At 39.3% G+C, this 24372-nt stretch overlaps 2 protein-coding genes across 7 annotated transcripts; one reads left to right on the top strand and one right to left on the bottom strand.

The window, feature by feature from the left end:
* Positions 1-1823: 1823 nt before the first annotated feature.
* Positions 1824-24180, top strand: yif1b (Yip1 interacting factor homolog B (S. cerevisiae)). 6 transcript variants are annotated; one of them, XR_004615825.1, is made up of 10 exons: positions 1888-1989; positions 3411-3513; positions 4692-4821; positions 4934-5038; positions 5752-5888; positions 6012-6167; positions 6414-6507; positions 7382-7533; positions 23111-23876; positions 23918-24180. XR_004615825.1 is itself a non-coding variant. In XM_034604018.1 (8 exons), exons 1-8 carry the CDS (start codon positions 1944-1946, stop codon positions 7535-7537), a joined length of 918 nt encoding a protein of 305 aa, XP_034459909.1. In that variant the 5' UTR covers positions 1824-1943; the 3' UTR covers positions 7538-8601. The 6 variants fall into 6 exon arrangements, 2 of the variants coding, with proteins under 2 accessions (XP_034459909.1, XP_034459908.1); XR_004615824.1 differs by having other exon boundaries at positions 7382-7612; positions 23182-23876; positions 23918-24176; XR_004615826.1 differs by lacking the exons at positions 23111-23876; positions 23918-24180 and adding an exon at positions 8348-8601 and having other exon boundaries at positions 1867-1980; positions 7382-8301.
* LOC117772684 (probable E3 ubiquitin-protein ligase HERC6) lies at positions 9691-21423 on the bottom strand. Its single transcript, XM_034604019.1, has 23 exons — positions 21183-21423; positions 19932-20088; positions 19740-19816; positions 18972-19199; positions 18229-18320; positions 17998-18119; positions 17695-17849; positions 17184-17239; positions 16947-17032; positions 16766-16825; positions 16036-16132; positions 15240-15420; positions 14851-15002; positions 14230-14349; positions 14026-14124; positions 13709-13876; positions 12791-12931; positions 12477-12643; positions 11683-11746; positions 11525-11595; positions 10791-10974; positions 10266-10368; positions 9691-10177 (listed from the first exon to the last, which is right to left on the bottom strand). The coding sequence occupies exons 1-23, from the start codon at positions 21400-21402 to the stop codon at positions 9942-9944; spliced, it is 3036 nt and encodes a 1011-aa protein (XP_034459910.1). The 5' UTR covers positions 21403-21423; the 3' UTR covers positions 9691-9941.
* Positions 24181-24372: the final 192 nt, after the last annotated feature.

Genomic DNA, 24372 nt, shown 5'->3' with positions numbered 1-24372 from the left:
CTTCTCTTTTAAGAGTTAGGGCAAAAAAGTGAGTGTGTGTTTGTGTACCCTATATGTACGTATGGGTATGTGCTCATGTGTGCACGTTAGACAGGGCAGCTTTAGCACAATGAGCAGCTTTTTATGCACAGTCCATTCAAACAGAGATGGTCATTCGGCCTGAGGGCCACTCGAGTCCAGCTGTCAGCAGAGACACAGATACACAGTGAGTTTAATCAAAAGAGAACGAGAGAGGACAGATTAGGGCTGATAGACACAATTATGGAATTGTATTTTTTTACTCATGTTAATTTAACCATTACACCATCGCGATTTGTTAATGAATGTGTTTTATTTTTGTCGTCTTTGACTGAGATGAATCTACCCGCAGTGTTTCTCTGTCTCATGTTATTGTGTACCATTCTTTACAACACATCCACTCCATCTGTCTACAACAGCTCTTTGGCACAGATAGAAAACAAAACACTTTTATCCCACTTTTTTAAAAACACGACTGTTACTCGATCCCTGAAGGCCTCACACACAGATACACACACACGCACACACACACACACACACACACACACACACACACACACACAGACACATGGATGAGTAACTTTCAAAGGCTGCGCTTTGCCTGTTTATACTGTGCACCCTTTGTTTGGCTTCCTGCGTTTTGTGTCATGTAAAAATCTTTTAAAGTGCACACCGCAGGTACAAAACAAATGTGCACAGATATTGAGAAAACACAAGTAAAAACTGTTTTATGAAACTACAGAAAATCAGGCAAATTGTTCATCAACTAGAAGTGAACACAGACCTCTGCCATGGCTCCTCTCCAAGATGTAATGGGCTCTTCTTTGGGTTGTGACCAACCCCTCCACAAAATATCATGTAAATTGGTTTTGTAGTTTTTGAGTAATCCTTCTGAAAGCCAGAAAAACAATGAAAACACATAGATGTAACTGGTACATTGCTTTTTCATCACCTAATAAAACTGATATGGTGAGTGTGCAAACAATTTAAAATTATAGATATAATATGAGATATTATTATTAGGGATTGCTGCTATAACATTGCAATTTATTTATTTTATTTTAAGATGTAGGCAGAACTTTAGAGCTGGATCTAATTTTAAATGCTTTCTACAGTTGTCTCTTCAAATTATTTGAGTAAAAAGAACAACTTCCTCTGAAATAGTGGAGTAAAAGTATAAATAAGAAAAGATAATTGAATAAATTACATAAAAGGCCAGAGTAGGGTGAACATGTTCAGCCATTTTAAATGCATATTCAACTAAATCCCAAACAATAAGGCACGTCATAATCATAATATCACATAACTCAAATTTCAAAAAGACTATATATATATATATATAAGATTATATATATAATACCAAACACACACACATTTAACACACACACATGGTCAATCTCAAATTAAGATGCATAGATACTTGTAAAGAGATTTTGCTTTTTTTAGTTTACAACATTTTAGGTATTTTTTGAAAATAGTTATTTTGTTTAAATATGCAGGCAAAAGAGCCCCCCCCCCTCTTTTGCCTTCATATTTAAACAAAATAACTGTAAGAAATACTTACTTGATAAAATCATTCAATTATTTCCCCCAAACTCTGAGTGATTTGTCCTCCATTTAAAACCCTAATCGTATGTTTTCATATGTTACAACTGGATTCTAATGATAAAATGATAATGATAAATAAACATGCAATACTTATGAATGCAAGGACATGTAAAAGATCTGAAAAGATAAATGGAGAATGTGGAGGTTTGAGGGCGCGTCAGTCCAGAGGGGGGCAGCACTAAAACATCAACTACCCTGAACCCTGAAAGAAGAAGAAGAAGAAAACGTTCACTTCCGTGTAAATGTTATAAATGACTGTGTGCTTCGTGTCGGTGGCGTCTGTGATTTGAGCCGCTGCTAGCACCGCGTCACTCCTGATGGATCCCACTGCAGCTCAGCCCGGCTTCAGACAGCGTAAGTTACGTACGTGAGTCCGTGGATCGAGTCAGATTTCACCGTGTGCGCACTTTGAGCCTGCTGCTGTTTCACGTGTTCAGCGGTTAAAGCCACGGAGACGTCATGTTAGCTCGCTGCTTTTAGCCGCTAACTTTAAAACAACTCAAAATAACACAAGCTTCATTGACGACGATATACGCAAATGAAAACTGAAGTGACAGCGTTAGCCTCCTTTTGAGATCATCAATCAGCTCTGAGCTGACGTAACAATGCTAACTACCGAGCTAACGCACATAACGTTCCACGGGCTGGGTGGATAACGGCAGCTTCTTGTCCTTTGAACGACGTGTTTCCCTGTGTTGAGGTTTGAGTTGTGGGACCAAGTTAGAAACCACCACGATCTGTGGTGTAAAGTCAAGCTAGTTGTTTACTCAGTTCAGCTCCTGTTTCCAAGCCTCGGTCTGTGGTTTGAGTAAAGCTCCGTCATTATCTACTGTGTTTTATTCAAATCCATAAGAAGAGCGGTGTGTGATGAGATTCAAAGTCAGTAATGAGGTTAAACTCTAATAATACGTTAGATTAAACGTTACCTCTGCGTCCATAACAATCATCTATCATAAGTAAGCATCTGACCAGTTTGTAAACAATCAGAGGATTAAATGTGGTTTAGAATATTACTTCTGCACAGCCAGTCTGGCTCATAATCACCTAAACATCACACACTCTTAATAATGATATTATTAACAGTGTAAGTAGTTATTATGCAGCACTTTTCAAAACACTGTTACTAAGTGCTTCACACAACAGCACATCCATTTAAGGGCAGAAATGACATAAATCAACAGCCCAGATGAAATCAAAAAAGTATTTTGGTAGAAGTTAATTTTGGCCTTCCTTTATTTTCAATAACAAACAATTTAGATATAATCCGGAGTGACTCTCTGGTGGAAGGAGGTTCTTGAGGATGATGTAATCTGCCCTTGTGATAAGTGTGTGATGAAGTGATTTAGTCCTTCGGGGAACAGAGTTTAAAGCTCTTTCTCCTGCAGAGCGTTGCACACAGAATTAGTTATTTATCATAAGACGATCGATATTACATTTTGCTCAAGTTGCTTTACGCTATATAAGCTTTATAATCGCAACGGCATGACAGGGTTACTTTTTATAAAACAGAAAAAATACAGATGTGAGATAAATTTCAATATATATAATTATAATATAACAAAATAAATCAAGAAAATAAAGATAGCTGCACATTTTATGCATTGTTTTTTCAATGGAAAGGGATGCTTGCTGATTTTTTTATTTATATATATTTTTTTATTTTAATCCTGCCTCTGCCTACCTGCCTCCAACACTGCTCTCTCTCTGCACCCCAAACATGTGAAACAGGTATAGATCTGCTCCTTTGTTTGACATTTCTCTTTCCTTTCTCTCGCGTCATCCAGAGCCTAATATGCGTCTAAGGAATAGCTCCCCAGATGGGTCAGATGGTAGCCAGCTGTTTGAGGATACAAGTGGAGCTGGGCTCGGACCACAGAGCGGCTACAGGTGAGAGGCCTGCCAGATGTGAAATCACTGAAGCTGCTTTTACACATGCACTGAACTCCAGATAATCTTCTGACATTCTCCGGAGGGGCTGTATGTGAGATGGCAAATGTCCGAGTGGGAGGCTCCGTACTTTCTCCGAAGTTCCCCCTGCCAGTCCCCTCGTAAAAACTCTTGATAATGTCCGAAGAGCCCAAGTGAGAATGCAGCAGGAGGATCCTCCGCAGGATTCACCGCCGACCAGCGAGTGAAAAAATAATACAAATATCTCAGGATTAAAAAGGGGTGCCACACATTTAGGGGATACAGACTAAGTATAGAGAGATATTGGTGAAAATGGCCGACGCCAAAAACACATGATCTCTGCAGCAGAATGAATATGTTAAGTCCTACCTCTGTGCCAGCCCTCACCAGAAAACTCTGGAGATTCTTTTGTTCTTGTAAATGCGTCTGAGCAGAGAATCTCCTGCTGCGTGGTTCATGTATGAAAGTCAAACGCCGGAGGAAGTGCAGATGCCGTTTAGCTTGAGTCAAGACCTGTTAACTAAAGCACGATTACTCACTCCTTATTGATCCTGTAGAAAGTTTGTATTTTTGTAAAGGACACACTGTAAATATACATTGTATTTGTAATGTACATTTTTAACCGAGCGTCTAACAGCCCTCGTGACACTTATCAGTTATACACTGTATTTAAAATAAACATAATGCAAGAATCTTACCGAAGCTTCATAGATTCTATTGGGTACCCAAAACCTGCCCTGTTGACACGTCTGTCCCAACACACACTTTTGGTGTCGAGAATCTTTCTCCCTGAATTACACTCACCAGTGTCGCCAGCCACCTGGTTCACTGGATCACAGTGTTGAGCGGCTCTGGTTCTCCGGTATCCTGCCCCCACTTCTCAACGGCGGGTTGAGGTTAGAGTCCCAGACTGTAGACGTGCATGGTCTTCACCTTCAAGCCTGCGTTCCAGCTTGTCATCTGATACATTTGTTAATCAATCAAATCGTCTCCAGCTCAAGAAACTTTAAACTCCTTTAAAAGAAATTGCAAAACAATAAATTCTTTTCTTTTGTTTCTTCAGCTTTTAGCGATTCTCCCCTGGATACATTTGACTAAAAAGTTCAGCCAAAAAGTCACCATGTTTTTTCAGCTGAAGCTTTTTCTTTACATGGCAGGAATCAGCACGCTGGGCCGCAAGCAGAAGGATTCCCAGGCCAGTCCCTCCTGTCAGACCCCATGTCTAACCTGGCCATGGCGTACGGCAGCTCGTTGGCATCTCAAGGGAGGGAAATGGTGGATAAGAATGTAAGAGTGGCCTGCACTTGTTTTCAATACAAACAATATTTTAATAAACATCTTGAATAGTAGCATATTCACATATGGCTGAATAATTCACATGTGTGCTTGCTTGTTTCAGCTGGACAGGTTCATCCCAATTTCTAAGCTGAAATACTACTTTGCCGTGGACACAGTGTACGTAGGGAAGAAGCTGGGCCTTCTAGTTTTCCCTTACATGCACGAAGTAAGTCTGCTTACACGTGCTAAATGTCTTTGCAGAGGTAGTTGATCATATGCATCAAATGCTAAATCTGTGGGAAAAGTTTACCAGAATGTAAAGTATACAGTATATTAGTTTTTTTTATTTGACCAGTGAATTGAATTTTATCTGTATAGCCCATATTCACATATCACAATTTGCCTCAGATCTTAACAAGGTGTGACATCCTTTGACCTTAACACTTGACAGGAGTGAGGAGAAAAACTACCCAAAAATAACAAGTTTAACTGGTATAAAAATGTACAAAGCTCTGAGAGCTGCAAAGACGGACAGAAGTGTACTAGATGTTGCTTTTTAGCCTAGAGATACACCCACCTGTCTATGTCCCAACATAAACCAGAGATATTTAGTGGAACTTTGAGATTCTTTTAAGGAGGAGACTCGGGGGAGCAGACATCAACTAAGAGTTTCTCTCTTCTTAAGACGCATCTCTATAAAAAAGCTTTTATCGTATGATGTCTATGACTTTTACTATTTTTATCTTTATTTTTACTTTGATTTTGTTTGTGAATTTTATATTGCTTGTTGTAAAGCACTTTACGTGTATTGAAAGGTGCTAAACAAGTTATTAAGTTACTACATTGAAAGTTAAGCTGCAGGTAAAATAAACCAGGCCTTTTATCTGGGACATGCTTTCACTATTGAGTCTAAAGTGTGTGTGATCACATGTGTTATAGAACTGGGAGGTGAGCTACCAGCAGGACACTCCAGTGGCTCCTCGCTTTGACGTGAATGCTCCTGATCTGTACATTCCTGCCATGGGCTTCATCACATACGTCCTGGTGGCCGGACTGGCCCTCGGCACACAGAACAAGTACGCACACAATGCATCCATCCACGTCTTTTTTTTTACCAAGAAAATACATAAATCTAATGCTTTATGGTCATTTGATTTTTGAACTCTGCTCTGATTTGTTGTTATTCATGCACACCTCAGGTTTTCCCCGGAGCTGCTGGGAGTTCAGGCCAGCTCAGCGTTTGTGTGGTTGGTCATGGAGGTGCTGGCAGTCTTGCTGTCCCTCTACCTTGTGACCGTAAACACAGACCTCACAACCATAGACCTGCTGGCTTTTTCTGGCTACAAATATGTTGGGTATGGACATCATCTCTCTGTGTTTGTGTTTACATTGTCATCAGACTCTCTCTGTTTGTATTATTTGCGTTTTAATGATTTGATTTATCAATTTGTATTTCTTTTTGCTCGGTTGCTGCAAATTTTCTCTTAAGTGATGCTAAGGAAAGAATTCATTTCAGCTTTTTAAAGTTCTCTCAGTTAAAAACACTAAGGCTGTCTGAATGTTATACATTAACTGTCTCTGATTTTTGTTTTTCTCTTCAGGATGATCGTAGGTGTAGTAGCAGGCCTGTTGTTTGGGAAGCCAGCGTATTATCTCTCTCTACTGTGGTGCTGTGCTGCCATCTTTGTCTTCATGGTGAGTATAAGAGCTTTAACTGTTGATCTTCACTGACAGAATTCCTGTTTACAAATAACTGAGGACGCTTGTTCAGCTACATTTAGTAAACACATGGTTACAATACAGACTGATCATGATGGTTGACGTTTGCTCATTTTCTTGCTGGAAGACATTATTTAACTCTTTGATGTAAATGTGCTCAAGACTCATTTGACAGCTTTAGCAAATATAACACATGTAACCCCACTGAGGAGTGTATGCATGTAAAATAATGCAATCTTGTTCTAAGCCAATGAGTTAAGTCCACAGAGGCACCCTCAGCCTTAGTATCAGATTCCTGCTGTTAGAATGAGATGCCTTGGCACTGCAGATGATTTAGATACGCTGGAACAAATGTTACCTTGTTGAGATATTGAACATTTTTCCTGCAAGCGCTCATTAATAGTCTTTTACCTCTAATCACAGAGGCTTTCTGTCTACACACCTATAGACTAATAAAGTAGGGTAGCACGCAGTAGAGCTAAATTCAATTCAATCAACTAGCTTCAAATTGCACACACTAAAAAGTATCAGTCCCATAAATATTTTGACTTATGTCGTGTCAACTCTACTGCCTATCTATTTATTTATTTATTTATTTATTTTTTATCAATTAATCTAACGGTAATTTTTTTCTTAATCCTGCTGACTATCAGACTATCTGACTATCGGCGGTAATACAACTTCATTGTATCTGCACATAGGTATCAAAAAGACAACAAAAAACCCTAGACACACGGTCATTGTTACCACAGACTCATCAACTCTTCTGAACCTTATTGAACGGTTTTGTCTTCACACATCTTTCTTTTCACTTCACTTTGTCGCCTGGTCAAAACTTGTCTCTCCACAGATCCGCACTCTGCGTCTGAAGCTGCTATCCGAGGCGGCGGCAGAGGGTAGGCTGGTGAGAGGAGCCCGGAATCAGCTGAGGATGTACCTCACCATGTCTATAGCAGCTGCGCAGCCCATCTTCATGTACTGGCTCACCTACCACCTCATCAGATAAAAGCTGGAACACACACTTGTGCAGGAGATGAACTTGGCCAACCAAATGCCACCTCACCCTTTTTAAAAAGAAAAAAACCCCCCCACAACGCACGTCTCGAAGAAGCTCGACTCGGATGAGACACCCAACAGTTGTCTGGATATCCCGTCACTTCCCACAAAGACTCACCCGATGTGAGCACGGAGCAGAACTCGTGCTACAAGACGATTCGTAGACGATGTGAGGCTCTAATGCCTCTTCTCTCACAGCACAGCCTCATGTCTTTACTATTGCATCTTTATCTTGTCTTTTTTTTCGATGTAACGTCTTGGAAGCGTTTTGTAGCAAGAGCAAGTGGCTTTAAGTTGTTTTTCTACACCTTGTAATTATTTGTTAATGTTTTTTAGGAATATTTAAGTACGTATATTTGTGTATAGCAAGAGTATTACTGCTGATTGCTCTGGTCTGAAATCTCACCAGTGACGTTTCTGAGCCGACAGAAAGAAAAGCACACGGACCTCACACACACCGTCCATTTAAATGTAAACAACGAGCTCAACTCCAGGTGTAAATGTGATCGAGTGGCTCCGCTTCCATGTTTATACCAATGTTGGTTTGGAAACAAGGATTATCTCAGTGTCACCTCCCGTTTCATCTGTTTTTGAATGTGCTTTGATACATGTGTAAGCTTTGCTCCCTGAATAGAAATATCAAGAGCCATAGTGACATTAATGTGTACACGTCACAATGAGATGATCTCTTTTGATATCCTTTTAAAAAGCAGAGTAATTGATTTCATATTGGAAGTCAGATGGAATAAAGAAAGGGAAGGGATGAGATGATCTGTGAAAAGTTGTTTTGCTCTGCTTATAATACTTGAAATATTTTAACGTCAGAAATGCATTTTGAATGTGCTGGTGTCACTATGAAATGTCTCTGCTTTAATTTATGTAGCCAGTGTTAAATCAAACAGGGTAGGATTTACATTCACGTCAGTTCTTTCAGGAATCAAATGAAACATGAAAACAATGGGTAATGCTAAAATGCTTCTCCGTCAACTGAGGTGCCAATAAAAATAATTCAAAATGTCTTTGAAGTGCTCATTTAAGTAGAATCGTGAAGTTGCAGCATCTCGTTCAGACTAATTCTGTACGTGTGTTTTCAGGTTGTCCGTCCCAGTTTGGTGAATATGATTTTTACTTACACCATGAGCGAATTTCTACCTATTTTGTATAAACGTTAACTTGGACTAAAAATGAACTGATAAGTTTGGTGTTTGAGGGGCAAAGGTCACTGTCACCTTATAAGAGACTTTTTGGTCTTGTGCATGCAGCAGAACACCTTCAGGGAATTCCTTCAAATTTAGTAGAAAGGTTCGGGTGGATTCAAGGATGAACTCATAAAAATCTGGTGCTCAAAGGTCAAGGTCACAGTTGCCTCCTGTTCTTGTAAACATGATACATTGGTAACACCAGTAGATCATTTCATTAGGTGCGTTCGACTTGGACTTGGTCTGACTGTCTGACTTGATCTGCCGGCGGCTGCAGGGGTAAAGTAAAAAAAACACAGACGTCACTTTCTACTTCTCGTAGCCTCAGTGAGACGAGAACCTCAGCGTTTGCTTTTTCCGTTGCAGATTACACAGATGTTAAGGAAAACCCTGTGTTTCTGAACAAAGAATCGAATGAATAATGAAGTTGACTGGGACCTTTCTTTCAGGTTCAGATTCAAACTAGTTTACAGTGTCCAAGTGACGTCAGCATGAGATGAAAATTCATCACATCCTCTTTGGAGAGACATAGTGAGAACTTTTTTCTTCTTTATAAATCAACACACAACAAATACAAAATAATATTCCACAGCTAATGTTGGTTCTTAAAAGATTGTATTTTGATGTGTGGGCCTGTATCATGCTCTAAAATAATACATTAACATTTATTATTTGGTTATTACGTAACAAATGACAGAACAATTAACCATTTCCTGATTATATACATGTCAGTAATGCACTTTCTTTCTTGTTTCTCGCTCTGTTTTTCTTTCTTTGTCCCTCTTTCCATTTATTTCTCTTTCTCTTCTTTTTTTTACCATTTCTTTCTTTACTTCTTTCCCTCTCTTTCTGTCTCTTATCTCTATTTTGCTCCTTATTTCTTTCTCTCTCTCTTTTTTCCCCCCCCTCCCTACATTTCTATATTTATATTTGTAACTCATCAAAGCTCTATAATATAGTTAACATGTGCAAGTGTCATCAACCATCACCAAGAGAACTAGGAAAAAGAAAATAATGCAGACAGGGTTTTAACGATAAGTGATAAAAATGATGCTACTAAATAAATCCACATTAACTCCCTTCATAATAATTGTTACTATTAATATATAATAACAATGTGCAGTGACTAACGGAAAGTAAGACACCATAGTTTCTTCAGGCTCTGGTTTCTTCATTCTTATAGAAGCCTCCTTTGTAATGAATGGCCTTAAGAAGCCTGGTCTGCATGGTCCTCTCCACCGGGTCCCTCTGGTAGTTGGGCAGTGACAACAGATGGTGACAGGTGAGGGATTCTGGCAGATGGAGTTCGTTGCTGTTGGGTAAGACGGTGACTGTCATCATGATGCTGTTCATACCCAGGAAGGGTACGCGGTCACAGCCTGTGAGGAACACTGGACACAGGGACATTGATGAGATGCTGGTTTAATCAATAAATCAATCAAGGTAGAGGAACAGCTTAAACACAGTCACAATACTTACAAAGGAATTTTTTCTTGTCCTCAGCTGTCAGTTCCTCAAACACCTCCCAGAAGGTGATGATGGTTGGATGTCCTTCATGATACTCTCCTTCATAAACTGTGTTCTGTTTGTAAAAACAACAATTAAAACCTATACACACAAATACAACATGGGCTTTCGATTTAAAGGTTAGGAACACGAACTCCATGATGTCCACAAAGCCGGCGTTATTTTTCTGTGTTATTGTGTGGTAAGGGTGAGATTTTAAAATCGCAGGGAGAAAACCCTGAACCATCTATCGAGATCAGACATATTCTGTTTTTCTGATTTGCCATCTAGGATTTCTTGTGTTGATTTGTTTGGTGTTAAGCAGTGGACTTACTGTCTTGGAAGAGTTCCTTAAAGTTACACAATGTAACTTTTACTGAACAACATTGCCCTCTGCAGCCTTACGTGGTGATTCATTCTGTTAGACTCTGTAAAATAGATCCTATGTGTTCTTAAGACTTCTCAAGACTTAATGTTGTCTGATGGTTTTCAACAAACCTGCTTGAACACCTGCCAGTCGTAGTTTTCTTGGCCCACCATCACCGCCTGTAGCTCCTCCGGCTGGAAGAACTCCACCACATCCATGTCACACACTTTGAAAAACCCTCTCTTGAACTCTTCAAACACGCCCTCCACCGACTTGGTAAAGGCGTAGTTGAAAAAGGCATCAACAAACTCTTTCCTTTCAATAGAGAGAAATGAGAAAGTACAACTTCAGTCGGCAATTGAATATGGTGGTTTCATATTTGAACTTTACTGCCCACTGAATTTTTACCTGAGTCTTTTTTTTTTCTTGTTTTATAAAAATTTCATTTGATCATTTTATTACAATACAGTCCTGTTTTATTTTAACTTTTATCAGAGAGTCCTTAGGTAGTTACAAAAGACAGTAAATCATTATATGAAATATCCCACTCATAGTGTCATTCTGAAGTTTCTAATACCCTGTTTTTTGTCCACTTGTATTTATTAACATTGCAGGCAAAAGCCAGATGTTTGTGCGTTTTTTTGACCAGCAGAAACGCAGCTTAACTGGTCACAAAGCATGCACCCACTTCATATGTTTAACCTCTAGATGGTAGCAATAGCAAGTTTTTTTGAACATTGTGAGGCTGGATATTGTTGTGTTAGTCAACGTCAGACATTGTCATAAAAAATAATCCTTTAAATATGTAACAGTCGTGAAGCCAACCCATTGTGAGTGTTGTGTAGATGGTTCTGTATTAACACACTTGTTTGAGCCTGTGACAGGTTTTCCAGCTTCTTTTGGATCAAGCTCAACTTGCTCTCCACCCCAGGCCACCTGTAAAGAATCACAGTTACACTGGAATATGGCAGAAATAAGTTTAGGCAGCAGAGTATCAGTCTAACTGTGAGTAACTGAACCTACGTTAAAGGTTATGTACATATCTTCGACGACATCTGGAGTGTAGTCCATCAGGCAACGCCAAGACCTGAAGACACAGGAAACATGATCATGAGTAAGATCAAGTCTGTACAGTTGTGGTGTCATGGTGTTTAAATCATTATTTTAAGTCTACTTAGGGTTCCAATTCACAGGATGTCACTTTTGTAGAGTTAAACAATTTTTCCTAAGCTATATTCTTCCAGCATAACAGTGATACAACGGTTTTGGTTCCGGAAGTAAATGTCCCATTTCTTTTTTAAGCCAGGCCAAACAGCTAAGAGATAAATTATGATCATAAAACATTTGATTTAGAGCAAAGAAAATATAGGAAAACTGAAAAAAAGGCAAAGGAAATGATTATTTCAAGAGTGAGGGAATTTTCAAAGACTTCCAGCACCTCTTCTTGAATTCAACAAATTAGTGTTGCAATTTATTGTAGTTTATATCTTGTATGTATGTATATAGTATTTCAAATAGTGTATCGTACATTGATGTACAGTATTAATGCTGAGCGGTTCGATCCATTTCCTTTGTATCAGTGAGCTCCACCAATCAGAGACGCAGCTACTACACCTGAGGATTGTGGGTAGTGTAGTACTTCTCCTTGACAATGTGACTAAAACACGTTTTTCTTTAAATGCAGTTGATATGTAACATTATTTCACAATCTCATAGCTTGTGGTGAGTCTACTTTGGATGGTTAAAATATTGTGACTGACAATCAAAATTCATATTCAAAACAATGTTGCTGTTGAGCTCTATAAAAAATGTCTTACTCTGCCATGACAGGGTCGAACTCCTTCATGTCATCCATTGAGGGTTTGACCCCGACCAGCTTCTTGAAGAGAACCAGTGGGAAGGGCAGGTGGACAATGTTGTTGTTGTAAAGAGCCATGCCACACAGAACTCCGAACAGGAAGTAACGCTTCTCCTCCACTTTGGGCTGTTTGGTTCATGAATAAAAAAGAAAACTATTACATGTATGATTTGGTAACGTTTGATAACTGTTTACAGAAGACAAATCGTACAAATACCAGCTAAACTGGCTTTGGCCAATACACAATTTTTCACTGAAATGAAATGCTCTTACTCTGGGAGGGAACCACATCAGAGTCTTGCTCTCATTGTACATGAACATCTCAGACTCGGGAGCGATGAGCTCATCAAACATGTGGAGGAAGAGGTCCCTCTTGTTGACGTTCATCACTTTTCTCTCATCCACAAACTGCACCTAGGGAGGAGAGCGTAAATGACCCGCAGAACACAAACCCAATCAGCTCTGATGACAAATATCCAAGCATGACTTATAACTCATGGTACTGTGAAGAGACTTCAAATAGACACTTCCAAATTTATTTAAATGACAATTAATTCCAGCACTTCACCTTCAAACAATCCTCTAGTTATTACACCAAATTCTAAAACTTGTGTGAGTCCCACAGGTTTGAGAACCAGAGAGTATATAAAGATGGTCGACTTCCTCCCACTATCCAGAAATGAAACCAAAATATCCCAGCATAAGAACGCTACCATTTTGCACATTAGGAGTCTGCACTGTAGCGATCGGGGGAGGAGGCCGCTGTATAAAGGTCCCACCGGAACACGCCCTCGACCAATCGCATGTCAGTCTCAGCTGTCAATAATGACATTCAAATTTTTAACCTAATTTTTATACAATCAAATAACTTAAAATGTATTGGATCAGTGTGATAAACTACCTAAACTTACACAAACCCTTTGAGAAATAAAATTTGACGTGCACTTTGACTTTAAAGTTTGGTCTATGTCCCATCCACTAACATGGAGAAGGCAGGCTTAAGACCTGTACTGCAGACAGCCACCAGGTGGTAATTGAGATGCTTTGGCATCACTTTTAGGGAGCAGTCATGTCATCCATCTTTCTATACAGTCGTGCAAGGTTAAATTGCTGGAGCGAGTGAACTAACGTCACTGCGAAAGCAACCGGATTAATTTTCAGAAGAACAAAGCTTTTTGATCGCCTGTTTACCAGAAGCTGTCTTTTGAAGAAGCAGTGGTCGGCCGCAGCCAGATGTCTGAAGGTGTCTTCGACGAGGTGAGATCGTCTCAGGGTCAGCAGGAAGCGTGGGGGCAGGGGAAAGTTTTGGGGATTTCTCAAAGCTTCTTCATCCCAGCAGTCAATTAAAAGGCCCATTTTCTGTAAGCACAAAAAACTCCTTTATGAAGAAATCACCACAGATTTGAAAGTAGTTTTAATAGAATTACACAGTGTCTCTTAAGTTACAGTTGTACTACACAGTGCTGTTGATACTGATCTTCAGTCAAATGATCTCATCTCTGTTGTACCTTCATTACAGCCGAATGGATGATGAAGACCCTTGCCTTGCAATCCAGAGTCAACAAGAACGGGAAGCGGCAGAAAATGGCAGGTGTGTTTTCATCATCCTTTGAGACAGTAATGGATCATTTGTTAAGACGTTATTTTAGCAATAAGCACTACAACAGAAATGTAAAACTCAACATCACATATACTGGACTGTATGATTTTACCTCCGCTTTCGACAATTCTAACCACCGACCAATGTCTTCCTCCCCCTGCACAGTGTCCCTGATTTCCTCCACGTAAAACATGCTCAGTGGGACTTTGTAGGAATTTCCAGCTCTGTTGGCCTGCAAACAAATATTGTAATATGTTATAGAAAAAAGCATTGAAAGCATCAGATTTCTACCTGGTCAGATGTATAGTTTTAAGCCAAAGTTCATTGGCTAAGCCAGTGGTTCCCAAATGGTGTGTGTGGCATTGTGAGAGAGAGAAAGAGAGAGAGAGCGAGAGAGAGAGAGATAGAGCACGAGAGAGAGAGCACGAGAGAGAGAGAGAGAGAGAGAGAGAGAGAGAGAGAGAGAGAGAGAGAGAGGGAGAGAGAGAACATATGATATAAGTGGTTTCTACGGTATAAAAAAAAAATTCCCATCAAATTACGTCTTTATTCTCTAAATCTCAGAAGGTTTTTTTCTTCAATATGACCCAAACACTCCGTCGTAGAAAATAGATTCTTAGTCTTGAGATAAAAGACATGAGATAATTTTTGATCCCTAATTCAACACGTATAGCAGATCCTGCACTGAAGCCACTGGTGATGATAAAAATGATCATAAAAATATGACACTGACCTTGTAAAGTAGTTTCAGAGCTTCCATCAGGTATCTGATTCCCGGGTTGTGAGTTTTCAAGAGGCGGTTTTTCAGCATGAAGGCAAGGGCGTTTTTGAAGACCATGATGTGCTTCATCAGGATAGAGGGTGACACCGAAGACCACCAGCCAACTGCCGAACAAAATAACACGGTTAACTCACACTGTATGACTTCCACAGCAGAGAGCATTGTTGTATGGTTGATTATTTGTGTACAGTTTTATATTGTGCCCTTCCACATGTGGTTTGAGGTTAGCGCAGGAACATTATTTATGATATCAAGGAAAATATGAACATTTAAATTTCACAAGATTCAAAACTAACTCTTAGTATGGTAAACAAACAATGTATGGTAGGTAGGTAGTTTACTCAGCGCTGCCAGAGGCTTCTCTTTCAGATTTCCAATGATGATCGCCAGAGGCAGAGACCACTTGATGACACTGGAGTCCTCTTGGAGAAGAGGGCACGTCAGCAGAATCAGCAGGATCTCTGGAGATTTTAGGGTCATCGTTGATTCACAATGCAATGGCATGAGGATCTCAAGGTTCATCTGTGAGAAACATAACAAAATGAGATAATACAGTGATGTTGTTTGTATGTAAAAGAATCAGTCACTAAATTACAAAATGCCTGTGGCCAAAGAGTCTAATGAATTATGACATAACAGTGGAGGTTTATTTCTAAAGTCTAAGGCAGAAAACATAAAGTAGAATGACCTCCCTGTGGTTGTTCGTCTCCACCAGTCAGGGCAGACTTTGAGATACAACCAGGATCTTGACCTTTGACCACCCAAATCTAATCTGGTAATCCACGAGTCTAAATGAACATTTGTGCCAAATTTCACAGCCACCTTGACCTTTGACCACCAAACCTTCTCCCTGTGGTTGGTCGTCTCCACCAGTCACTGCAGTTTATATACATTTTCCTTCAGACTCAAGAGGTCACCGTGAGCTTTGGCCACTGAAATCTAATCAGTTCATCTTTGATGTTCCAAAGGGAACGTTAGCAAAAAATGTGAAGGAATTTCCCAAAGGCGTTCTTGAGATATCGTGTTCACAAGACCACATGCAGATGGATGAACAACCCAATGTCTTGGGTCTGTCTCAAGCACAGAAGCATGATAATGATCTGAACATGTGAAAATCAATCAAAGGAATTTCTTAACTGCTTGTTTGATCCATGGTATTTCCAACAGCTGGTCAAAAGCTCGGCTCGCAGCTTCCAGGTCGACAGTTAAAGCACCAGCTTCTAATGAACACCCACTGATAACACAGGCAAAGAATTCAAGTTTAGAACTGATTTATTATATTTTTACATTTTCACTAAACTATTAATATCATTTGTTCAATGTTGTGCAATATTTATTGTATTACATGAATACATACACACTATTTTATATTAGTGTTATTATATTATTTTATAATCTATAATATTTACAACATAATATATTTATAATGTTTTTATTTCTGTGTCATTTGGGATTGCATGAATCCCAAATTATTTCATGGATGATATTACTTCTATTATTATATATAAACATCCTGTGCAATATTACTTCTCATTTCTTATTTCCAATATGACTTCTTCTTTTTAAGTTTAGTTTTTACATATATTTTACAATCATGTAGGAGAATAAGAATATATTGTATATTTATATATCCAGGTGATAGTCTTCTTACATTTACCCTACATATTTTAATATTATATACTATAATATAATAATATACTAATATTTTGACTTCACTTATTTCTTTATACTTTATTGTTTTGATTCTTTTTTATTGTAACTTTGGATTTATATCTGGAACAAGAATTTCCTTTGGGACAAATAAAATTCTATCTTGTCTTATCTTAAAACATCACAGAAATCATAAGCCGATAAAAAAGAAACTTACTTGTCTTTTGTGAAACTTGCAACAAGACTTGAACTTGTCAAAAATATTGACGATATTTCTCTGTTGCACAAAAAGAGAAAAGTATTGGAAGAGCCCCAAAACATCAGTCACTGATTGTAGTGCTAATATTACATTTTTGAAAACATTAGCGTTAGCATATTAATATATTTAATAAAACTACCTCTTTGCCTCTGCATTGCCGTGTCTCATTGACAGCCATGTTTGCAGCTTCCTCTCATCGAGTCGTCCAGTTATCTGTCCATGACTCTTTAAAGAAAGTAGACATACATTGTAAGGCAGCCAGTTTAATAAACATGATAAAATACTTTAATCCTGAAATGAAACATTACAACTTTTGATGCACAGAACATGAAATCAGTATGAATGTAGAAGTTACATTTTTATTTATTTTATTTACCTGCGCATGTGAAGAGTAAGTAAAGTTTGTGTTCCACCCGGCTGATATTTTCAAGTCTGTTTAAAGAAATAAAAACAATAATGACAAATAAGAAATAATAATATTAGTAATAAATTATGATATATTAATGTCACATATATCTGCTAATCTTTGAAATCCTAACGTGACAGAATTTTGCAGAAAATGTGTTGCTTTTCAAATCAAGATCCTTAAACAATCATTTAACTACATATTTTACTTTAATCAAATTCTGTTTGATAGCCATGTTACTAATACAGAGGAAATGAGGAACTTTAAATGAAGTGGAGGGGATATGATCAAAGACACATACTCCCCACCGCCCTAACATACATACATACATACATACATACATACATACATACATACATACATACATACATACATACATACATACATACATACATACATACATACATACATACATACATACATACATACATACATACATACATACATACATACATACATACTTACATACATACATACATACCAGTGGGTATGGCTGCTGCACTGTCAGCGGTCCATGGAAGTTGAACCAGAGTGGGACTCAGATTGTTCTCTGCTCGTCCAGTCCCAATTTGACCTTTGACCCCATTGCCAAAAGCCCACAGCTGACCAGACGAGCCCAACACCAGAGTGTGACTCCTGGGAAAGGAACCACATATATCATAAGTATTCTATAGAGTACTGGTATATGATTAGTTATATATACTGACTATAATCATACTTTAATCATTGTGTTACCCTAAAAATATGTAAATGTGAAAATGCAGTTTCAGTGTGTCCTTTTTACCGGCCACATTCGATCTGTGAGGCCGGTCCGTCCAGACCATCGACCAATCTCACTTCATTGGCGGAGGAGCTGTGACCCAGCTGACCGTGGGTTCCCTCTCCAAAAGTGTAAACTTTACCATCCTAGAAATCAAAGCATTGCATTGTTAGAAAAAGAGATGGCCACTCATTGGGTCGATAAATCAAGACATCGGGATGAGAGGCAGACTGAGAAGATCAGTGAAGTTTGTACCTTTGTTAACACAGCGGAGTGAGCTTCTCCACAGCTCATGAAGGAGACACCCAGAGGTCTGAGCGCAGGTACCATACAGATGTTAAACCTGCCTGTTAGTCGTGGAAAGAAATGGGCATAAAAAGGACAACATTTATATTTTTAATTGATTACTTTAAATACCTTTTTCATAGCCTCCCTAAGATGAAATACATAATCCAGAGGTTAAGGTTGCTTTTGTGTTACCATTAAAAGCAAAGAATATTCTAAATAACCCAGAAAGTCATTTTATAACACTTTTTACAGCACTTTTCTGAAAAGGTCTAGTGTAAGATTTTTTTTCTTCTCTTATGAGGTCACCGTGACTTTAAGTTAATCCGTTGATCTTTGAGTCCAAGTGACAACTGGTCAAAATTTCAATCAAGGCGTCAAAATCATGTTTTGTGAGGCCACTGTGGCCTAAATCTAATCAGATCATTCTTGAGTCCAAGGGAAAGTTTTTTACCAAATTTGAAGAAATTCCCTCATGACATTCTTAAGATATCTTGTTCACAATAATGGGAGGGACGGACGTGTGGATGGACGAATGGACAAACCGAAAACATAATGCCTCCAGACACTGGCTGTTGACGGCGCAGAGGCATAAAACTTGTCTACATTGTCTGCAGGTGGTAAGTGTATACATTGACACTTGGCAAATTGTCCAATATTATGGACAATCTGCTGCGTGAGTGTGTGACTGAGTTAAGGTAAATGATTTGTACCCTTCTCATCCACCCTGTTGAGGCCCAGCTGGCCAGATTTATTGGCTCCACAGCAGTACACCAGGCCTGCGAGTGTGAGGAACAGGGTGTGGCTGGCTCCGGCTGCTATCTGGGTCACAGGTACGCCGGACAGAGCGCACACCAGGACGGGCGTGGGCTGCAGGGCCACCTCCTTCCCCAGACCCAGCTGACCATGACTGTTCGAACCCCAGGAGAAGACGTCTCCTCCTGGGAAGTGAAAAGAGTGCAAAAATCAAACAGTTGTATTCGACTTGAATGTCTGTACACTTCCTCAGCAGTGGTAGAAAACAAAGTAAAAAAGAAAATAAAAAGAATTTGCTTTGTTACTGTGCATGTGTGTGGCATTTATGAACGTTTGAATGGTTTACTGAACTGCTGTTGTTTTTTCATACGCTGCATGTTGGCTCTATTTCAGAGGTCTGTTAACCAACCAACAAAATCTTCAGACCCAAGTTTACAACTTTTCGAAATAAAAACTCAATTTAGCTCGACATAAACTTTTGCAGCAAAAAAATCCAGTTGTGCTTTTACTTTATTGACAAAAGAGAAAGTGATTCTATGAAAGTTGCTGCCATGAATGAGATCAGCACCCGCACTTCCCGTGAATGTCTGTGTCAGTCCGATATCGTTAAAAAAAGTAATCGATCTATTAAAATGATCTGAACCAAAGCGGTAGATTGAATTATAAAAGCTTTGATACTGTAGTTGGAAAACACAAAAAGGTCATCAGTGTGTTTAGTCTCTTACCTTTGGTCAATGCCAGAGAGTGGACGTTTCCACAGGCAACATGAATCACTGGTACCCGTAGTGGTATGGGCACCCGACTGCAATAAAATTAGACAATTGTAAACTGAAAACAGCTTTGCTTTCATCACCCACCATCTACTGGCTTTAGTGGTAGTATGCATAATGATTCACATATCTCAGAGACTATATTGCCTTGGTCTGATGAAGGTTTGCTTTCGATCCACCAACATCCCCAGCTGTGCATTCTCTGCAGCCCCCCAGGAGAACACGTCTCCAGACGCACACACAGCCAGACAGTGGTCCTGACCACATGCCATCGTCACCACGCCGCCAAGCCCCTTCACACGACCTGACACGGGATGACAGACAAGAGAAAAAAACACCCACGCTAGAAAGTTAACTTAGGAATAGCAATACTTGTGTTAACACATTAATTTCAGTCTGGTGTTAATGATGTAAAATCTGCCTAAACTGTTCAAAACTGTGATAAGCTACAACAAAGAGACACAATTTAAAGGAGTCAGACTGACAAACACAAAAGCAAGCCTCAGCATGGCCTAACTAGTCTCCACCAACCAGGACATGACCTTTGACCACCCAAATCTAATCAGTTAATCTGTGAGTCTGTGAATATGTGTGTGGCATTAGACAGGGATCTCTCCAGGTGTTCACAAGGCAAACATTTGTTTTATGAGGTCACAATGACCTTGACCTTTGACCTCCAAATTCTAATCAGCCTTCTACAGGTGTCTCTGATATGTCATGTTCACAAGAACAGGAGGTCACCTTGACCTTTGACCAAGAGCTAATCAGTTCATCCTTGAGTCCAACTAAATGTATTAACCAGTACTGAATTAACCAGTGCCCACCAATACCCTGCAGTTCATCAGACTAAACTAGACAAAATATCCAAACCGTGAAAGCCACATTGTGCTGGGTGACCAAAATTTCCCACATGAACTTGAATGCAGCACAAAACTTAAATGCAGCTTCTGGTTAAGTTTCGTTTTCTGGACTGAAGAGACGGAAACGAAAGTGAGACTCAGCCTCTGATGAGATGAACTGATAGATGCCATTAAAGAATTACATCAGTAAACACATGTTGACAAACATTACTGCAGACAACCAGATAATAATCCTGCAAATACCATTTCAACAGTAAAAGAACAGAAAAGGGTTGTATTCTTGATAGATAGATAGAGAGAGCGTGATAGAGTGATAGAGAGAGAGAGAGAGAGAGAGAGAGAGAGAGAGAGAGAGAGAGAGAGAGAGAGAGAGAGAGAGCCCAAATTCTTGTGTTACAGCAGCAAGGTATCATAAGACACTAAGTCAGAAGTAAAAATATAAGATTAAAAGAATACAAAAAATAAGGATAAAAAAAACAACTATAAATATAATTTATTGTTGCTGTTATTATTATTATTACTGTTATTGTTATTTTACCTGGTTTCCTTCCATCTTTGGGTGTCTTTCGTCCCAGTTGTCCCCTTGAGTTGTGTCCACATGAGAAAACGCCTCCATCCCCTGAGAGGAATAAAGTGAACTGGTCCCCACAGCAGATTGAGCGAATGTCCCGGGGGAAGGTCCAAGACACCGGGCTGAGGGCCGTCTGTGCCTCGTACTGTCCACTGGAGCTGTCCCCCCAACAGTACAGCTGCGCCATGTCTGCAGCTGAAGCTCTGAGGTGAAGCTCTGAAGTGAAGTGTTGACTCTGAGCTGTTCTGCCCTGATGAGGCAAATATATCCACTCACGCTGCCTTCGCGTGCCGTCGGACTTATCACGATCACACTCGCAAATATTCACTTAAACCACTAATTTTGCCAGTGCAGCATATTGTATCTGTTTACAACACTTAAAATGTCAAACATGGTTTTTGAGTTTGTCGCTGGGTAACCATTGTCATTTAAATTAGACCAAAAGGGAAACCAAGATGGTAAGTGGCCTTATTTACGAGCATAGCAGGAAACTGTGAAGGCGGCATAAGAGGAGCAAAACCTAACTTGAAATTTCAGTACTTCAAACTATGTGAAGTGTGAATGAAGTGTTAGTCACTTTTATAATATTATATAATGTATTATTATATAATATAGTATAATTAAGGAGCAATAGATGGGATTGTGTGTTTTAATTGATTCAATGAAATAGTATCTACATAATATTTTAAAACAATTAAATGGTAAATGGTCTGTATTTTCCAGTCTTGGTGACCACTCAGTGTTGTCCACACACACATTCATACAGTGCATCTGTGTGCAGCACTTTCTCTATACACACACTCATAACCCTCAATCTGGGGTTCAGTATCTTGCCCAAGGACATCTTGCATGCAGAATGGGGGAGGGTGGGATCGAACCACCAACCTTTTAGTTACTGGACAACCTGTTCTACATCCTGAGCCCAATAATTCAAGACCAAGAATTTCATTTTAAAATGAACTTTGTAAATTTGTTTGGCAGTAGTACAGTAAATCTTACGATTACAGAATGTGATGTAGACATACAGAGTTCTTTTGCTTTTTAATACAAAAACACACACATAATGTGGCATTTAGAGCTAATTATTTTATTTCAAGTAGTAACATTACATTATGACACAGAGTGCAGAGGATGTGGTACAAGCTGATTAACTGTTGGTTTTGGTTTCACAGAGATGAAAGTCAGGTTCTTATTTTCTCTTCAAGGGTTTATCAACATGAACTCAATAATGAAACTGAATACACAATAGATAAAGAATGACTCGCCCTGACTCAGCTTTAATTGATGCTACAGTTTCTCTATAAATATTCCATTTATTCTAATGTGGTTAGTTTGTTGCAATAAACACATTCAAACCTACAAGTTACAGTTTCAGTCTCTTCTTTATTTCACTCATTTATTGCAGCAGTAGAAAAGGTTTAGTATTTGGCGTCTTTGGCGTGTGTCCGTCTTTTTGTCTGTCCGTCCGTCCGTCCGTGTGTCAGTCCGTCCGTCCGTGTGTGTTCTTTCTTAGACGGACGGACGGACAGAAAGAAATGTGTGAATGAGGTTTGAGGCTTTAAGAACAAAGGACTGATAATAAACCCTCGGCACACCACAAGTACGCACACAATGCATCCATCCACGTCTCTTTTTTTTTACCAAGAAAATACATAAATCTAATGCTTCATGATCATTTGATTCTTGAACTCTGCTCTGATTTGTTGTTATTCATGCACACCTCAGGTTTTCCCCGGAGCTGCTGGGAGTTGAGGCCAGCTCAGCGTTTGTGTGGTTGGTCATGGAGGTGCTGGCAGTCTTGCTGTCCCCCTAACCCTGACCCTGACCCCTGTGACCGTGTCTATAGCAGCTGCGCAGCCCATCTTCATGTACTGGCTCACCTACCACCTCATCAGATAAAAGCTGGAACACACACTTGTGCAGGAGATGAACTCGGCCAACCAAATGCCACCTCTCCCTTAAAAAGGAAAAAAAAACACACAACGCACGGCTCGAAGAAGCTCGACTCGGATGAGACACCCAACAGTTGTCTGGGTATCCCGTCACTTCCCACAAAGACTCACCCGATGTGAGCACGGAGCAGAACTCGTGCTACAAGACGATTCGTAGACGATGTGAGGCTCTAATGCCTCTTCTCTCACAGCACAGCCTCATGTCTTTACTATTGCATCTTTATCTTGTCTTTTTTTTTTCGATGTAACGTCTTTGAAGCGTTTCGTAGCAAGAGCAAGTGGCTTTAAGTTGTTTTTCTACACCTTGTAATTATTTGTTAATGTTTTTTAGGAATATTTAAGTACGTATGTTTGTGTATAGCAAGAGTATTACTGCTGATTGCTCTGGTCTGAAATCTCACCAGTGACGTTTCTGAGCCGACAGAAAGAAAAGCACACGGACCTCACACACACCGTCCATTTAAATGTAAACAACGAGCTCAACTCCAGGTGTAAATGTGATCGAGTGGCTCCGCTTCCATGTTTATACCAATGTTGGTTTGGAAACAAGGATTATCTCAGTGTCACCTCCTGTTTCATCTGTTTTTGAATGTGCTTTGATACATGTGTAAGCTTTGCTCCCTGAATAGAAATATCAAGAGCCATAGTGACATTAATGTGTACACGTCACAATGAGATGATCTCTTTTGATATCCTTTTAAAAAGCAGAGTAATTGATTTCATATTGGAAGTCGGATGGAATAAAGAAAGGGAAGAGATGAGATGATCTGTGAAAAGTTGTTTTGCTCTGCTTATAATACTTGAAATATTTTAACGTCAGAAATGCATTTTGAATGTGCTGGTGTCACTATGAAATGTCTCTGCTTTAATTTATGTAGCCAGTGTTAAATCAAACAGGGTAGGATTTACATTCACGTCAGTTCTTTCAGGAATCAAATGAAACATGAAAACAATGGGTAATGCTAAAATGCTTCTCCGTCAACTGAGGTGCCAATAAAAATAATTCAAAATGTCTTTGAAGTGCTCATTTAAGTAGAATCGTGAAGTTGCAGCATCTCGTTCAGACTAATTCTGTACGTGTGTTTTCAGGTTGTCCGTCCCAGTCTGGTGAATATGATTTTTACTTACACCATGAGTGAATTTCTACCTATTTTGTATAAATGTTAACTTGGACTAAAAATGAACTGATAAGTTTGGTGTTTGAG

This window comes from Hippoglossus hippoglossus, chromosome 13 (genome assembly GCF_009819705.1).
Source record: "Hippoglossus hippoglossus isolate fHipHip1 chromosome 13, fHipHip1.pri, whole genome shotgun sequence".
NCBI lineage: Eukaryota > Metazoa > Chordata > Actinopteri > Pleuronectiformes > Pleuronectidae > Hippoglossus > Hippoglossus hippoglossus.
Note: the sequence above shows the minus strand (reverse complement) of the source record. Positions and strands in the feature narration are given on the sequence as shown.

What these genes read in the sequence shown, in the direction of transcription:
- yif1b (XM_034604017.1), top strand. Translation starts at nt 1,944, where the DNA reads ATGGATCCCACTGCAGCTCAGCCCGGCTTCAGACAGCGTAAGTTAC. An exon ending in CTTCAGACAGCGTAAGTTAC is followed by an intron (nt 1,990 to 3,410) that starts GTACGTGAGTCC and finishes CGCGTCATCCAG; the next exon opens with AGCCTAATATGCGTCTAAGG. An exon ending in TTTTCCCTTACATGCACGAA is followed by an intron (nt 5,039 to 5,751) that starts GTAAGTCTGCTT and finishes CATGTGTTATAG; the next exon opens with AACTGGGAGGTGAGCTACCA.
- LOC117772684 (XM_034604019.1), bottom strand. Translation starts at nt 21,402, where the DNA reads ATGGCGCAGCTGTACTGTTGGGGGGACAGCTCCAGTGGACAGTACGAG. An exon ending in ACTGGCAGGTGTTCAAGCAG is followed by an intron (nt 10,369 to 10,790) that starts GTTTGTTGAAAA and finishes TTTTACAAACAG; the next exon opens with AACACAGTTTATGAAGGAGA. An exon ending in GGACAAGAAAAAATTCCTTT is followed by an intron (nt 10,178 to 10,265) that starts GTAAGTATTGTG and finishes CCCTGTGTCCAG; the next exon opens with TGTTCCTCACAGGCTGTGAC.